At 46.5% G+C, this 18,254-nt stretch overlaps 1 protein-coding gene across 8 annotated transcripts in view; it reads left to right on the top strand.

Annotated features, from left to right (window-relative positions):
• LOC112236226 (lysyl oxidase homolog 3B-like) overlaps positions 1–18,254 on the top strand; it is an 85,542-nt gene that overhangs the window by 33,193 nt on the left and 34,095 nt on the right. For 6 of the 8 annotated variants that reach the window (XM_042330391.1, XM_042330389.1, XM_042330388.1 and 3 more), the window contains 5 exons: positions 1,749–1,849; positions 2,014–2,120; positions 4,418–4,598; positions 7,393–7,547; positions 11,576–11,746. In XM_042330391.1, the coding sequence (XP_042186325.1) occupies positions 1,749–1,849; positions 2,014–2,120; positions 4,418–4,598; positions 7,393–7,547; positions 11,576–11,746 (715 nt within the window). Of the gene's footprint in view, positions 1–1,748; positions 1,850–2,013; positions 2,121–4,417; positions 4,599–7,392; positions 7,548–11,575; positions 11,747–14,949; positions 15,106–18,254 lie in introns of all 8 variants that reach the window. The other 2 variants (XM_042330394.1, XM_042330387.1) reach the window with 2 other exon arrangements.

The raw sequence follows: 18,254 nt of genomic DNA, 5'->3' as shown, positions 1-18,254 counted from the left end.
CTCTGTCCAGGGGGAACCAGCAGGACTATAACTCTGTCCAGGGGGAACCAGTAGGTATATAACTCTGTCCAGGGGGAACCAGTAGGTATGTCTCTCTGTCCAGGGGGAACCAGCAGGTATATAACTCTGTCCAGGGGGAACCAGTAGGTATATAACTCTGTCCAGGGGGAACCAGCAGGACTATAACTCTGTCCAGTGGGAACCAGCAGGACCATAACTCTGTCCAGGGGGAACCAGTAGGTATATAACTCTGTCCAGGGGGAACCAGTAGGTATGTCTCTCTGTCCAGGGGGAACCAGCAGGTATATAACTCTGTCCAGGGGGAACCAGTAGGTATATAACTCTGTCCAGGGGCAACCAGCAGGTATATCTCTCTGTCCAGGGGGAACCAGTAGGTATGTCTCTCTGTCCAGGGGGAACCAGCAGGACTATAACTCTGTCCAGGGGGAACCAGCAGGTATATCTCTCTGTCCAGGGGCAACCAGCAGGTATATCTCTCTGTCCAGGGGGAACCAGTAGGTATGTCTCTCTGTCCAGGGGGAACCAGCAGGACTATAACTCTGTCCAGGGGGAACCAGTAGGTATGTCTCTCTGTCCAGGGGGAACCAGTAGGTATGTCTCTCTGTCCAGGGGGAACCAGTAGGCATGTCTCTCTGTCCAGGGGGAACCAGTAGGTATGTCTCTCTGTCCAGTCCAGGGGGAACCAGTAGGCATGTCACTCTGTCCAGGGGGAACCAGTAGGTATGTCTCTCTGTCCAGTCCAGGGGGAACCAGTAGGCATGTCTCTCTGTCCAGTCCAGGGGGAACCAGCAGGTATATCTCTCTGTCCAGGGGGAACCAGTAGGTATGTCTCTCTGTCCAGGGGGAACCAGCAGGACTATAACTCTGTCCAGGGGGAACCAGCAGGTATATCTCTCTGTCCAGGGGGATCCAGCTGTTCATGTGTGGTTGAAAACATACAGGTAGATACTGCATAAAATATTACTAAGCCAGGTTGTATCTTGGCTGTAGGTGCACAAATAAGACGGTCGTCTTTCCTGAAGACAAAAGGTAACTTCAGGTTTTCTGTGAAAGTCTGGTTTTGACGTCCAACCATACAGCTGCAAGTGTTTTGAAAAGGATTTAGGAGTTCATAGTTTATACAAGTATAAATGAAAAACATCTACGTGCATCATTGTACATTTGGCAGACAGTCAGCCAGACTCTGTGTCTGGTGCAACAATCCAATGAGGAACTGAAAAGCTGAGTATCAGTGATATGCAACTGAGAATAATAAAATCACTCACTTACTCCAGTGTTGGGGTCAATTACATTTAAATGAGTCAATTCAGGAAGTACACTGACAATCTGTATGCTTTTTAATTAACAATCATTTGGATTTGGAATTTGGTTTACTTTCTGATTTGACTGGTACGGCAATGGAATTGACTAAACCCCCGATGCACACAGCCAAGTTCCTCAGAGCTTCAGCCTTGTGTTCAGACTACAGCCAAGTTCCTCAGAGCTTCAGCCTTGTGTTCAGACTACAGCCAAGTTCCTCAGAGCTTCAGCCTTGTGTTCAGACTACAGCCAAGTTCCTCAGAGCTCCAGGCTTGTGTTCAGTCTACAGCCAAGTTCCTCAGAGCTCCAGCCTTGTGTTCAGACTACAGCCCGTCTTTTCCTCAGATCTTCAGCCTTGTGTTCAGACTGTAGACTGTCTTTTTTGCACCCTCCTCCTCCCCCCTCCTCCCCCATTCAAACCCCTCCAGACTGAACACAGAGCGTCAGAAGAACCAGTACCACCTCCACTCTGTGGCATGTGTTGGCACTGAGGTCCACCTGGCAGCCTGCCCCCTGGAGTTCAACAAGGGTAATTATAGAGGGAGACTCAGAATGATGTAAATCTATTGAGCATAACTCCCAAACAAGCACCATGATCAGACTGTATGTGTGATATATTGGTGTGTATTTGTGAGTATTTGTGAGTTATGTTCTGTGTATTTACGTAATTCTGTGTGTAATCTGACTCCATAGGTAATGCCACAGGTTCCTGTAAGGGCGGCATGCCAGTTGTGGTCAGCTGTGTACCTGGACCACAGTACGTACACAACAACGGACTGAAGAAGAAACTGAAAACCACGGTAAAGTACCTGGGTGGGTGGGTACACCTGTGCATTTGTAGCTCACTGGCATATACTTGAAGCTTCAACTACAGTTTTTGATTCTCTCTCCCCTGTGTCTCCTCCCCTCCCTCCCCTGTGTCTCCTCCCCTCCCATGTGTCTCCTCCCCTCCCCTGTGTCTCCTCCCCTCCCATGTGTCTCCTCCCCTCCCTGTGTCTCCTCCCCTCCCATGTGTCTCCTTCCCTCCCCGGTGTCTCCTCCCCTCCCTGTGTCTCCTCCCCTCCCCTGTGTCTCCTCCCCTCTCTCCCATGTGTCTCCTCTCTCCCATGTGTCTCCTCTCCTCCCCTGTGTCTCCTCCCCTCCCCTGTGTCTCCTCCCCTCCCATGTGTCTCCTTCCCTCCCCGGTGTCTCCTCCCCTCCATGTGTCTCCTCCCCTCCCATGTGTCTCCTCTCCTCCCCTGTGTCTCCTCCCCTCCCCTGTGTCTCCTCCCCTCCCATGTGTCTCCTTCCCTCCCCGGTGTCTCCTCCCCTCCCTGTGTCTCCTCCCCTCCCTGTGTCTCCTCCCCTCCCCTGTGTCTCCTCCCCTCTCTCCCATGTGTCTCCTCTCCTCCCTTGTGTCTCCTCTCCTCTCTCCCCTGTGGCTCCTCCATCCCCTGTGTCTCCTCTCCTCCCCTCCCCTGTGTCTCCTCCCCTCCCCTGTGTCTCCTCCCCTCTCTCCCATGTGTCTCCTCTCCTCCCTTGTGTCTCCTCTCCTCCCCTGTGTCTCCTTCCCTTCCTCCCCTGTGTCTCCTCTCCTCCCCTCCCCTGTGTCTCCTCTCCTCCCCTCCCATGTGTCTCCTCTCCTCCCATGTGTCTCCTTCCCTTCCTCCCCTGTGTCTCCTCTCCTCCCCTCCCCTGTGTCTCCTCTCCTCCCCTCCCATGTGTCTCCTCTCCTCCCATGTGTCTCCTCTCCTCCCCTCCCCTGTGTCTCCTCTCCTCCCCTCCCATGTGTCTCCTCTCCTCCCATGTGTCTCCTCTCCTCCCATGTGTCTCCTCTCCTCCCCTGTGTCTCCTTCCCTTCCTCCCCTGTGTCTCCTCTCCTCCCCTCCCCTGTGTCTCCTCTCCTCCCCTCCCATGTGTCTCCTCTCCTCCCATGTGTCTCCTCTCCTCCCCTCCCCTGTGTCTCCTCTCCTCCCCTCCCCTGTGTCTCCTCTCCTCCCCTCCCCTGTGTCTCCTCTCCTCCCCTCCCCTGTGTCTCCTCCCCTCTCTCCCCTGTGTCTCCTCTCCTCCCCTCCCCTGTGTCTCCTCTCCTCCCCTCCCCTGTGTCTCCTCTCCTCCCCTCCCCTGTGTCTCCTCTCCTCCCCTCCCCTGTGTCTCCTCTCCTCCCCTCCCCTGTGTCTCCTCTCCTCCCCTCCCCTGTGTCTCCTCTCCTCCCCTCCCCTGTGTCTCCTCTCCTCCCCTCCCCTGTGTCTCCTCTCCTCCCCTCCCCTGTGTCTCCTCTCCTCCCCTCCCCTGTGTCTCCTCTCCTCCCCTCCCCTGTGTCTCCTCTCCTCCCCTCCCCTGTGTCTCCTCTCCTCCCCTCCCCTGTGTCTCCTCCCCTCTCTCCCCTGTGTCTCCTCTCCTCCCCTCCCCTGTGTCTCCTCCCCTCTCTCCCCTGTGTCTCCTCTCTCCCATGTGTCTCCTCCCCTCCCATGTGTCTCCTCTCCTCCCATGTGTCTCCTCTCTCCCATGTGTCTCGTCTCCTCCCCTGTGTCTCCTCTCCTCCCTCCCCTCCCCTGTGTCTCCTCCCCTCTCTCCCATGTGTCTCCTCTCTCCCATGTGTCTCGTCTCCTCCCCTGTGTCTCCTCTCCTCCCTCTCCTCCCCTGTGTCTCCTCCCCTCCCCTCCCCTGTGTCTCCTCCCCTCCCCTCCCCTGTGTCTCCTCCCCTCCCCTCCCCTGTGTCTCCTCCTCTCCCCCTCCCCTGCGTCTCCTCCTCTCCCCTGTGTCTCCTCCCCTTCCTCCCCTGTGTCTCCTCCCCTCTCTCCCATGTGTCTCCTCTCTCCCATGTGTCTCCTCTCCTCCCCCTGTGTCTCCTCCCCTCTCCTCCCCTGTGTCTCCTCCCCTCTCCTCCCCTGTGTCTCCTCTCCTCCCCTCCCCTGTGTCTCCTCCCCTCCCCTCCCCTGTGTCTCCTCCTCTCCCCTCCCCTGCGTCTCCTCCTCTCCCCTGTGTCTCCTCCCCTTCCTCCCCTGTGTATCCTCCCCTCTCTCCCATGTGTCTCCTCCTCTCCCCTGTGTGTCTCTCCCCCCTCCTCTCCTCTCCTCCCTTGTTTCTCCTCCCTCTCCTCTCCTTCTTTCATCAGAGCACGGTGAGGCTGAAGGGTGGTGCCAAGCTGGGTGAGGGCAGAGTGGAGGTACTGAGGAACAATGAGTGGGGCACGGTGTGTGACGACCGTTGGACCCTGCTGTCTGCCAGCGTAGTGTGTAGGGAGCTGGGCTTTGGATCTGCCAAGGAGGCCCTGACTGGAGCTCGCATGGGACAAGGTGAGGACTGAGCACTGTGGTTTAATCTTCTAAGTGTGGAAGAGGTGAAAAAATGATTGTTGTCTATCAACAATGACAAGCCACCGGGGTCTGACAACTTGGATGGAAAATTACTGAGGATAATAGCGGACAATATTACATCTCCTATTTGCCACATCTTCAAATTAAGGCTACTAGAGAGTGTGTTCCCTCAGGCCTGGAGGGAAGCTAAAGTCATTCCTCTACCTAAGAATAGTAAAGCCCCCTTTACTGGCTCAAATAGCCGACCAATCAGCCTGTTATCAACCCTTAGTAAACTTCTGGAAAAAACTGTCTTTGACCAGATACAATGCTATTTTACAGTAAACAAATTGACAACAGACTTTCAACACGCTTATAGGGAAGGACATTCAACAAGCACAGCACTTACACAAATGACTGATGATTGGCTGAGAGAAATTGATGATAAAAAGATTGTGAAAAAGAAAATGAAAAAAGTGATCCTTTTAAGATAAAACTATACTAAATATATTCACGTCACCAAATAATTGATAAAAATGTTGCAATGAAGGTTTACAGTAGACTCAACAGCACTCTGTAGAGTAGCACCGTGGTGTAGCCGGAGGATAGCTAGCTTCCATCCTCCTCTGGGTACATTGACTTCAATACAAACTTAGGAGGCTCGAGGTTCTCACCCCCTTCCATAGAATGACACTCTAATTATGACAACTTCCGGAGGACGTCCTCCAACCTATCAGAGCTCTTGCAGCATGAACTGACATGTTGTCCACCCAATCAAAGGATCAGAGAATTAATCTAGTACTGAAAGCATAAGCTACAGCTAGCTAGCACAGCAGTTTATAAAATGTGGTGAGTAGTTGACTGAGAGAGAGAGAGAGAGAGACACACACACAGAGACAGACACACACAGAGAGAGAGACACACAGAGACAGACACAGAGAGAGAGAGAGAGAGAGACACACAGAGACAGACATATATATAGAGAGAGAGAGACACAGAAACAGACACACAGAGAGAGAGAGACACACAGAGACAGACACACAGAGAGAGAGGGAGACACACAGAGACAAACACAGAGAGAGAGAGAGAGAGAGAGAGAGACACACACAGAGACAGACACAGAGAGAGAGAGAGAGACACAGAGAGAGAGAGAGACACAGAGAGAGAGAGAGAGAGAGACACAGAGAGAGAGAGAGAGAGAGAGAGAGACACAGAGACAGAGAGAGAGAGAGAGAGACACAGGGACAGAGAGAGAGCTAGCTATATTTTGCAGTACATATATTTTTTCACCTGGTCACAGACTGCTGATGTGTTCTACACTGATGTCCACAAGCGAAGGGAAAATGTGAGAGGAGCAGAGCTCATAAATGGAATTATATATACAATGAGCTGTTTGTAGGTGTCTGCTATGAAAGTGAACTGTGTTTGCGTGTGATCAGGGGTGTATTCATTGCACCGATTCTGCTAAAAAAGCAAACGGAACAAAACGGGGTTAAACATACCTGAATTTGTCCAATAGAAACTCTCGTTTGCCACTGTTGGACTAATGATTACACCCTAGATCAGCTAGATGCAGGCCAGAGTGTGCAAGACGGTACTGAATGTGTCACTCTGTCACCTTGATTACTCTAAATTCTCTCGACCTGTGTGCACTTACGTTGTAAACATTCATTCATAGGTTGTAGTAACCTCATGATGGGTACAGGGACCATTAGAGTGTCATGTAATAGCCTAAACCTGTCACTGTTACATTGACCTGGGTGAATATGAATGACAGTAGCCTAAACCTGTCACTGTTACATTGAACTGGGTGAATATGAATGACAGTAACCTAAACCTGTCACTGTTACATTGAACTGGGTGAATATGAATGACTGTAACCTAAACCTATCACTGTTACACTGAACTGGGTGAATATGAATGCCAGTAACCTAAACCTATCACTGTTACATTGAACTGGGTGAATATGAATGACAGTAACCTAAACCTGTCACTGTTACATTGAACTGGGTGAATATGAATGACAGTAACCTAAACCTGTCACTGTTACATTGAACTGGGTGAATATGAATGACAGTAACCTAAACCTGTCACTGTTACATTGAACTGGGTGAATATGAATGACAGTAACCTAAACCTATTACTGTTACATTGAACTGGGTGAATATGAATGACAGTAACCTAAACCTGTCACTGTTACATTGAACTGGGTGAATGGAATATGAATGACAGTAACCTAAACCCATCACTGTTACATTGAACTGGGTGAATGGAATATGAATGACAGTAACCTAAACCTGTCACTGTTACATTGAACTGGGTGAATGGAATATGAATGACAGTAACCTAAACCTGTCACTGTTACATTGAACTGGGTGAATGGAATATGAATGACAGTAACCTAAACCTGTCACTGTTACATTGAACTGGGTGAATGGAATATGAATGACAGTAACCTAAACCTGTCACTGTTACATTGAACTGGGTGAATGGAATATGAATGACAGTAACCTAAACCTGTCACTGTTACATTGAACTGGGTGAATGGAATATGAATGACAGTAACCTAAACCCATCACTGTTACATTGAACTGGGTGAATGGAATATGAATGACAGTAACCTAAACCCATCACTGTTACATTGAACTGGGTGAATGGAATATGAATGACAGTAACCTAAACCTGTCACTGTTACATTGAACTGGGTGAATGGAATATGAATGACAGTCATCCGATATCCTCCCTCATCTTAAACGTCGGCGACCGCCACTGGTGTGTCTGTGTGTGTCTTTAGGGATGGGTCCTATCCACATGAATGAGGTCCTGTGTCTGGGGACGGAGAAGTCGATGTGGAACTGTGGCTTTAAGAACATAACCTCAGAGGACTGCCAGCATGTAGAAGACGCCGCTGTGAGGTGCAACACGCCATACATGGCTCTGGAGAACTCGGTCAGAGACTAACTATTCAGTTTAAACTCAGTTCCATTCATCCAGACTAACTACTTATCTCTGTTCTGTTCTATTCTGTTCTGTTCTGTTCTATTCTATTATGTTCTGTTCTATTCTGTTCTGTTCTATTCTGTTCTATTCTATTATGTTCTGTTCTATTATGTTCTGTTCTATTCTATTCTATTCTATTATGTTCTGTTCTATTCTATTATGTTCTGTTCTGTTCTATTCTATTATGTTCTGTTCTATTCTGTTCTATTCTGTTCTATTCTGTTCTGTTCTATTCTATTATGTTCTGTTCTATTCTGTTCTGTTCTATTATGTTCTGTTCTATTCTATTATGTTCTGTTCTGTTCTATTATGTTCTATTCTATTATGTTCTGTTCTATTATGTTCTGTTCTATTATGTTCTATTCTATTATGTTCTGTTCTATTATGTTCTGTTCTATTATGTTCTATTCTATTATGTTCTGTTCTATTATGTTCTGTTCTATTATGTTCTGTTCTATTATGTTCTGTTCTATTCTGTTCTATTCTGTTCTGTTCTATTCTACTATGTTCTGTTCTATTCTATTATGTTCTGTTCTATTATGTTCTGTTCTATTCTATTCTGTTCTATTCTATTATGTTCTGTTCTATTCTACTATGTTCTGTTCTATTATGTTCTGTTCTATTCTATTATGTTCTGTTCTACTCTGTTCTATTATGTTCTGTTCTATTCTATTCTATTATGTTCTGTTCTACTCTGTTCTATTATGTTCTGTTCTATTATGTTCTGTTCTATTCTGTTCTATTCTATTATGTTCTGTTCTATTATGTTCTGTTCTATTCTGTTCTGTTCTATTCTATTATGCTATATTCTGTTCTATTATGTTCTGTTCTACTATGTTCTGTTCTATTATGTTCTGTTCTATTCTGTTCTGTTCTATTATGTTCTGTTCTACTATGTTCTGTTCTATTCTGTTCTGTTCTATTATGTTCTGTTCTATTCTGTTCTGTTCTATTCTGTTCTGTTCTATTATGTTCTGTTCTATTATGTTCTGTTCTATTCTGTTCTGTTCTATTATGTTCTGTTCTATTCTGTTCTGTTCTACTATGTTCTGTTATGTTCTGTTCTGTTCTACTATGTTCTGTTCTGTTCTATTCTATTATGTTCTGTTCTACTCTGTTCTATTCTATTCTGTTCTGTTCTATTATGTTCTGTTCTACTCTGTTCTGTTCTGTTCTACTCTATTATGTTCTGTTCTATTCAAATCAAATCAAATGTATGTATATAGCCCTTCTTACATCAGCTGATATCTCAAAGTGCTGTACAGAAACCCAGCCTAAAACCCCAAACAGCAAGCAATGCAGGTGTAGAAGCACGGTGGCTAGGAAAAACTCCCTAGAAAGGCCAAAACCTAGGAAGAAACCTAGAGAGGAACCAGGCTATGTGGGGTGGCCAGTCCTCTTCTGGCTGTGCCGGGTGGAGATTATAACAGAACATGGCCAAGATGTTCAAATGTTCATAAATGACCAGCATGGTCAAATAATAATAATCACAGGCAGAACAGTTGAAACTAGAGCAGCAGCACAGCCAGGTGGACTGGGGACAGCAAGGAGTCATCATGCCAGGTAGTCCTGAGGCATGGTCCTAGGGCTCAGGTCCTCCGAGAGAGAGAAAGAAAGAGAGAAAGAAAGAGAGAAAGAGAGAATTAGAGAGAGCATACTTAAATTCACACAGGACACCGGATAAGACAGGAGAAGTACTCCAGATATAACAAACTGACCCTAGCCCCACGACACGTAAACTACTGCAGCATAAATACTGGAGGCTGAGACAGGAGGGGTTAGGAGACACTGTGGCCCCATCCGATGATACCCCCGGACAGGGCCAAACAGGAAGGATATAACCCCACCCACTTTGCCAAAGCACAGCCCCCACACCACTAGAGGGATATCTTCAACCACCAACTTACCATCCTGAGACAAGGCCGAGTATAGCCCACAAAGATCTCCGCCACGCCACAACCCAAGGGGTGGCGCCAACCCAGACAGGAAGATCACATCAGTGACTCAACTCTTATGTTCTGTTCTATTCTATTCTGTTCTATTCTATTCTATTATGTTTTGTTCTATTCTATTATGTTATGTTCTATTCAATTATGTTCTATTCTATTATGTTCTGTTCTACTATGTTCTGTTCTATTATGTTCTGTTCTACTATGTTCTGTTCTATTCTATTATGTTCTATTCTATTATGTTCTATTCTATTATGTTCTATTCTATTATGTTCTGTTCTATTATGTTCTATTCTATTATGTTCTGTTCTACTATGTTCTGTTCTATTATGTTCTGTTCTACTATGTTCTGTTCTATTCTATTATGTTCTATTCTATTATGTTCTGTTATGTTCTGTTCTATTATGTTCTGTTCTATTATGTTCTATTCTATTATGTTCTGTTCTACTATGTTCTGTTATGTTCTGTTCTGTTCTATTATGTTCTGTTCTATTCTATTATGTTCTGTTCTATTATGTTCTATTCTATTATGTTCTGTTCTACTATGTTCTGTTATGTTCTGTTCAATTCTATTATGTTCTGTTCTATTATGTTCTGTTCTACTATGTTCTGTTCTATTATGTTCTGTTGTATTCTATTATGTTCTATTCTATTATGTTCTGTTCTATTATGTTCTGTTCTGTTTTATTCCATTCTGTTCTATTCTGTTCTATTATGTTCTGTTCTATTATGTTCTGTTCTATTATGTTCTGTTCTATTATTTTATGTTCTATTATATTCTATTCTATTCTATTATGTTCTATTCTATTCTATTCTGTTCTGATTTATTCTGTTATGCTCTGTTCTATTCTATTATGTTCTATTCTGTTCTGTTCTATTGTATTATGTTCTATTCTATTATGTTCTATTCTATTCTATTATGTTCTGATTTATTCTGTTATGCTCTGTTCTATTCTATTATGTTCTATTCTATTCTGTTCTATTATGTTCTATTCTGTTCTGTTCTATTGTATTGTGTTCTATTCTGTTCTATTGTATTATGTTCTGATCTATTCTGTTATGTTCTATTCTGTTCTGTTCTTTTCTATTATGTTCTGTTCTGTTCTTTTCTATTATGTTCTGTTCTGTTCTTTTCTATTATGTTCTGTTCTGTTCTGTTCATTGCAGTCATTGTTATATCCTGTTTTACTGATAAAATGATGTTAATATGATCATAGAGAACAAACTAAGTAAAAGTTTAATCAAGTAATTTAGTTTAGCAAAGAGGGGGATATATTGTTTACTGTGAATCTTAAACTGTTTATTGATTAATGACGTGTTGACATTGGTAATAGATTCCTGATCGAGGAGTGTTTGCCTCAGTAATGTTCAATACAATGTTAGTAGTATTGTGATGAGAGATGTAAACCTGGACGCATCCTGACTATGTGATGTGTGTAATGACATCCTTTACTCTCATCAAACACATGCCTTTAACCCATAAATCAAAGTATCCATCACAAATGCACCCTAATCCCTACAAAGTGCACTACTTTTGATCAAAGCCCTATGGGCCCTGGTAAAAAGTAGTACATTATATAGGGAATAGGGTGCCATTTGGATGGCAGAGATTTAATCAGATCAAGCCTTAACTGAGATAGCTGACTCCCGCATTGCTGTGATTTTGGCAGTGACAGAGGTGGAACTGAGTTAAAGTTTACAACATTCCACTGTTCCAAATTGTATCAAGGCAATGTGGGATTATTACTAATCCAATGGCAACATCCAATGGCAACGTCCGCAATAGGGATAACGGCGGGAGCTGCTTGCTGATTTAACGCAGTTCCACCTCCGACATCGCCTAAATAAAAACAATGAAACTGCTATGCAGTTGTCGGTTATCGAAGGGTTAAGGCAGAACTGATTGAATCAAAGTGCTGTATGTCTGGATAAATGCCCTGTGTTCAGCCACACCGTAATCGCCCATACTAACCCCAATCCACACACTCCGCCTGCCCTCCGCTTCCTAACCCGTCTGCCCAACCACAGATCCGCCTGACAGGGGGCCGTACGCGGTATGAGGGGCGGGTGGAGGTGCTGAGCACAGAGGCTAACGGGACCAGGATCTGGGGGCTGATCTGTGGAGGGGCCTGGAGTACCAAGGAGGCCATGGTGGCCTGCAGACAGCTGGGGCTAGGCTACGCTAACCACGGCCTGCAAGTAGGTGTATTAACCAAGCTAACGGCTTGTACAGTGCTAATAGAACATGCTTAAACCAGGTTATAACCACGGACTACAATTACCATGAATCTCCAACCTCGGATTTGTTCCGCAGATCTCATGGCTAGGGAGCTCATGGCTAGGGACCTCATGGCTAGGGTTCTCATGGCTAGGGACCTCATGGCTAGGGATCTCATGGCTAGGGATCTCTGGCTAGGGACCTCTGGCTAGGGACCTCATGGCTAGGGACCTCTGGCTAGGGACCTCTGGCTAGGGACCTCTGGCTAGGGACCTCTGGCTAGGGACCTCTGGCTAGGGATCTCATGGCTAGGGACCTCTGGCTAGGGACCTCATGGCTAGGGACCTCTGGCTAGGGACCTCTGGCTAGGGATCTCATGGCTAGGGACCTCTGGCTAGGGACCTCTGGCTAGGGACCTCATGGCTAGGGACCTCTGGCTAGGGACCTCTGGCTAGGGACCTCTGGCTAGGGATCTCATGGCTAGGGTTCTCATGGCTAGGGACCTCTGGCTAGGGACCTCATGGCTAGGGACCTCTGGCTAGGGACCTCATGGCTAGGGACCTCTGGCTAGGGACCTCTGGCTAGGGACCTCATGGCTAGGGACCTCTGGCTAGGGACCTCTGTCTCAAACCTCTGTCTCAAACAGTGGTATTCAAAGTCGGCTGAGTTTTTCCCCACAAAAGGGCTTCATTACAGACAGAAATACTCCTCAGTTTCATCAGCTGTCCGGCTGGCTGGTCGAAGACGATCCCGCAGGTGAAGAAGCCGGATGTTGAGGTCCTGGGTGGTTACATGTGGTCTGCGGTTGTGAGGCCGGTTGAACGTACCACCAAATTCTCTAAAACGACGCTTCTGGTGGACATTCCTGCAGTCAGCACACCAGTTGCACACTCCCTCAAAACTTGAGACATCTGTGACATTGTGTTGTGTGACAAAACTGCACATTTTAGAGTGACCTTTTATTGTCCCCAGCACAAGGTGCACCTCTGTAATGATCATGCTGTTCAATTAGCTTCTTGATATGCCACACCTGGTGGCTGGCTTATCTTGGCAAAGGTGAAAGGCTTACTAACAGGGATGTATACAAATTTCTGCACAAAATCTGAGAGAAATAAGCTTTTTTGTGGGAATAAAACATGCGACCAACACTTTACATGTTTATATTTTAGTTTAGTATATATATATATATATATAATACCTTTTATAAGAGTACATATTATTGTAAGGAACAATATACAAATGTTTTTGAGAAAGATATTTTGAAAGATACAACTTTATTGTGAGTAATATTTTTTTATGTAATTATTGGTTTGTTTTTCTTGTTGAAAAAAAGGTTTATTTGTCGACGTAAACATCCAAATGTACCGATTTGAAGGTTGTTTCAGTAGATTTGGGGTGCGGAAAAATAACTGTAAGAATAATGGGGTTCCCCGCTGAAAACGTTTGAATACCACTAGTCTTAAAAACTGGACCAAGACGATATCCTCATGGTTGGAGAGCCATGACATTTGGACTCCTCTCTCAGGCTACCTCATCACGATAGTGTTAACCTCTCAGGCTACCTCATCACGATAGTGTTAACCTCTCAGGCTACCTCATCACGATAGTGTTAACCTCTCAGGCTACCTCATCACGATAGTGTTAACCTCTCAGGCTACCTCATCACGATAGTGTTAACCTCTCAGGCTACCTCATCACGATAGTGTTAACCTCTCAGGCTACCTCATCACGATAGTGTTAACCTCTCAGGCTACCTCATCACGATAGTGTTAACCTCTCAGGCTACCTCATCACGATAGTGTTAACCTCTCAGGCTACCTCATCACGATAGTGTTAACCTCTCAGGCTACCTCATCACGATAGTGTTAACCTCTCAGGCTACCTCATCACGATAGTGTTAACCTCTCAGGCTACCTCATCACGATAGTGTTAACCTCTCAGGCTACCTCATCACGATAGTGTTAACCTCTCAGGCTACCTCATCACGATAGTGTTAACCTCACAGGCTACCTCATCACGATAGTGTTAACCTCTCAGGCTACCTCATCACGATAGTGTTAACCTCTCAGGCTACCTCATCACAAGAGTGTCAACCTCTCAGGCTACCTCATCACGATAGTGTTAACCTCTCAGGCTACCTCATCACGATAGTGTTAACCTCTCAGGCTACCTCATCACAAGAGTGTCAACCTCTCAGGCTACCTCATCACGATAGTGTTAACCTCTCAGGCTACCTCATCACGATAGTGTTAACCTCTCAGGCTACCTCATCACGATAGTGTTAACCTCTCAGGCTACCTCATCACGATAGTGTTAACCTCTCAGGCTACCTCATCACGATAGTGTTAACCTCTCAGGCTACCTCATCACGATAGTGTTAACCTCTCAGGCTACCTCATCACGAGAGTGTCAACCATAACAGCCAACCATAACATGCCAGGTAGCGACATCTCATTGGTTCTCCCAACCCACCAGGAAGGAACCAATGTGGCTCCCCGCTCCATGACATGTTCACCCTGACATGTTCACCTTGACATGTTCACCCTGACATGTTCACCCTGACATGTTCACCTTGACATGTTCACCCTGACATGTTCACCCTGACATGTTCACCCTGACATGTTCACCCTGACATGTTCACCTTGACATGTTCACCTTGACATGTTCACCTTGACATGTTCACCCTGACATGTTCACCCTGACATGTTCACCCTGACATGTTCACCCTGACATGTTCACCTTGACATGTTCACCCTGACATGTTCACCCTGACATGTTCACCCTGACATGTTCACCCTGACATGTTCACCTTGACATGTTCACCCTGACATGTTCACCCTGACATGTTCACCCTGACATGTTCACCCTGACATGTTATTCTGTGAGTCTATGAACTAACCCCACAGCTGTAGCTGCATCAGCAAACCCCTGACCCTCAGGACTGTGCACAGACTAGACTTTGGAGGAAGCACAGACAGGCTACAGCAGTGTTTCTCATCTCCAGTCCTCGACTATCCCGAACAAACACCTCTGATTCAACTAGTCAAGGGCTTGATGATTAACTTACTAGTTTAATCAGGTGGTCCGAGGCTACAGCAACAACCAGTACTGTTGGGGGTATTCCAGGACTGGAGTTGAGACAGGAGGTGCCCTCTCACTGACATCCCCTAGGGCCCCTTTACAGGTGCGTATCGTGGGAGGCAGGACGTACTATGAGGGCCGTGTGGAGGTTCAGGTGGGGGCGCGGTGGGGCACGGTGTGTTCTGCCAGCTGGACCACTAAAGAGGCCATGGTAGTCTGCAGACAGCTAGGCCTGGGATACTCCATGCATGCCATCACTGTGAGTAAGACTGGGAGAAGCAGAAATCAATTCCTTCACAGTATGATGTGTGTTGGAAGTATGATACTGTACTATAGAGCTGGGACAGGTCGTATAGAGCTGGGACAGGTCGTATAGAGCTGGGACAGGTCGTATAGAGCCGGGACATGTAGTATAGAGCCGGGACAGGTAGAATAGAGCCGGGACAGGTAGTATAGAGCCGGGACAGGTAGTATAGAGCCGGGACAGGTAGTATAGAGTTGGGACAGGTTGAATATAGAGATGGGACAGGTAGTATAGAGCTGGGACAGGTAGTATAGAGCAGGGACAGGTAGTATAGAGCAGGGACAGGTAGTATAGAGCAGGGACAGGTAGTATAGAGCCGGGACAGGTAGTATAGAGCCGGGACAGGTAGTATAAAGCCGGGACAGGTAGTATAGAGCCGGGACAGGTAGTATAGAGCTTGGACAGGTAGTATAGAGCTGGGACAGGTAGTATAGAGCCGGGACAGGTAGTATAGAGCTGGGACAGGTAGTATAGAGCCGGGACAGGTAGTATAGAGCTGGGACAGGTAGTATAGAGCTGGGACAGGTAGTATAAAGATGGGACAGGTAGTATAAAGCTGGGACAGGTAGTATAGAGATGGGACAGGAAGTATATAGCTGGGACAGGAAGTATAAAGATGGGACAGGTAGTATAAAGCGTCAGTGATGTCATCATGTAGGTAGGCTCCCCACACTGTATCTGACTAGAGCGCCAGTGATGTCATCATGTAGGTAGTCTCCCCGCACTGTATCTGACTAGAGCGCCAGTGATGTCATCATATAGGTAGGCTCCCGCACTGTATCTGACTAGAGCGCCAGTGATGTCATCATGTAGGTAGGCTCCCTGCACTGTATCTGACTAGAGCGCCAGTGATGTCATCATAGAGCGCCAGTGATGTCATCATATAGGTAGGCTCCCGCACTGTATCTGACTAGAGCGCCAGTGATGTCATCATGTAGGTAGGCTCCCTGCACTGTATCTGACTAGAGCGCCAGTGATGTCATCATGTAGGTAGGCTCCCTGCACTGTATCTGACTAGAGCGCCAGTGATGTCATCATAGAGCGCCAGTGATGTCATCATGTAGGTAGGTTCCCAGCACTGTATCTGACTAGAGCACCAGCATGATAGAGCGCCAGTGATGTCATCATGTAGGTTACCCCAACATATCTGACAAGAGCGCCAGTGATGTCATCATAGAGCACAGTGATGTCATCATGTAGACTATACCCCCCTGTATCTGACTAGAGCGCCAGTGATGTCATCATAGAGCACCAGTGATGTCATCATGTAGACTATACCCCCTGTTTCTGACTAGAGCGCCAGTGATGTCATCATGTAGACTATACCCCCTGTATCTGACTAGAGCACCAGTGATGTCATCATGTAGACTATACCCCCTGTTTCTGACTAGAGCACCAGTGATGTCATCATGTAGACTATACCCCCTGTATCTGACTAGAGCACCAGTGATGTCATCATGTAGACTATACCCCCTGTATCTGACTAGAGCACCAGTGATGTCATCATGTAGACTATACCCCCTGTTTCTGACTAGAGCACCAGTGATGTCATCATGTAGACTATACCCCCCTGTATCTGACTAGAGGGCCAGTGATGTCATCATGTAGACTATACCCCCCCTGTATCTGACTAGAGCACCAGTGATGTCATCATGTAGACTATACCCCCCTGTATCTGATTAGAGCACCAGTGATGTCATCATAGAGCGCCAGTGTCAAGACCAGAGGTGACATTCGCTGTAGACATAACCATCAGTAGAGTTTAACATGAGATGGAAACCTATTTAACTTGGGACATGGGAATTTAACCACAAACTGTATTTTTATGTGCACTACGCCATCACACACAGCCTTTTATCCGTAACAAGCCAATTTGATGGAAACACAACTCTTGGGGTAAAATGAGAATATTGTTTTCATGCAGACTTTAGAATATTCATGTGAAAATGTGTTGCCAATTGGATGGTGTCGTGGAAATTTCCTCTATTTACCAAATCATGAGAGCAAACCACACACAAGTCAGAGTTAGTTATCACAAAGTCCATCTTTAATTATATCAGTTCTATCACAACCCTGTGACTCTCAGATCAATTCAGTGTCTATCAATGAATTCTCTGAGAGTCCCTTCCACATTGCCACTGAGATCCTTTAATACCAAAAAACACACATAGCTAGACAGCATAAACATAATTTATCGTTCAGCTTTGTCTCCTAAACTATGTTCTCTTCTCAAACTCAGAACCATAAACAAATCCTCCATATCAACAGCCATATATCAAATCCATCCTATCTTGACAAGATCACAGAGACACATTGACTGGCACACAGACATTGTGGAGCCAAGAGATACACGTTTGACCTCTCCCCTCTCCAGGCAGTGGCTCGGGTGGTTGATGTCCTTGATGATCTTTATGGCCTTCCTGTAACATCGGGTGGTGTAGGTGTCCTGGAGGGCAGGTAGTTTGCCCCCGGTGATGCGTTGTGCAGACCTCACTACTCTCTGGAGAGCCTTACGGTTGAGGGCGGAGCAGTTGCCGTACCAGGCGGTGATACAGCCCGCCAGGATGCTCTCGGTTGTGCATCTGTAGAAGTTTGTGAGTGCTTTTGGTGACAAGCCGAATTTCTTCAGCCTCCTGAGGTTGAAGAGGCGCTGCTGCGCCTTCTTCACGATGCTGTCTGTGTGAGTGGACCAATTCAGTTTGTCTGTGATGTGTATGCCGAGGAACTTAAAACTTGCTACCCTCTCCACTACTGTTCCATCGATGTGGATAGGGGGTGTTCCCTCTGCTGTTTCCTGAAGTCCACAATCATCTCCTTAGTTTTGTTGACGTTGAGTGTGAGGTTATTTTCCTGACACCACACTCCGAGGGCCCTCACCTCCTCCCTGTAGGCCGTCTCGTCGTTATTGGTAATCAAGCCTACCACTGTTGTGTCGTCCGCAAACTTGAGGATTGAGTTGGAGGCGTGCATGGCCACGCAGTCGTGGGTGAACAGGGAGTACAGGAGAGGGCTCAGAACGCACCCTTGTGGGGCCCCAGTGTTGAGGATCAGCGGGGAGGAGATGTTGTTGCCTACCCTCACCACCTGGGGCGGCCCGTCAGGAA

Source organism: Oncorhynchus tshawytscha, linkage group LG11 (assembly GCF_018296145.1).
Source record: "Oncorhynchus tshawytscha isolate Ot180627B linkage group LG11, Otsh_v2.0, whole genome shotgun sequence".
NCBI lineage: Eukaryota > Metazoa > Chordata > Actinopteri > Salmoniformes > Salmonidae > Oncorhynchus > Oncorhynchus tshawytscha.
Note: the sequence above shows the minus strand (reverse complement) of the source record. Positions and strands in the feature narration are given on the sequence as shown.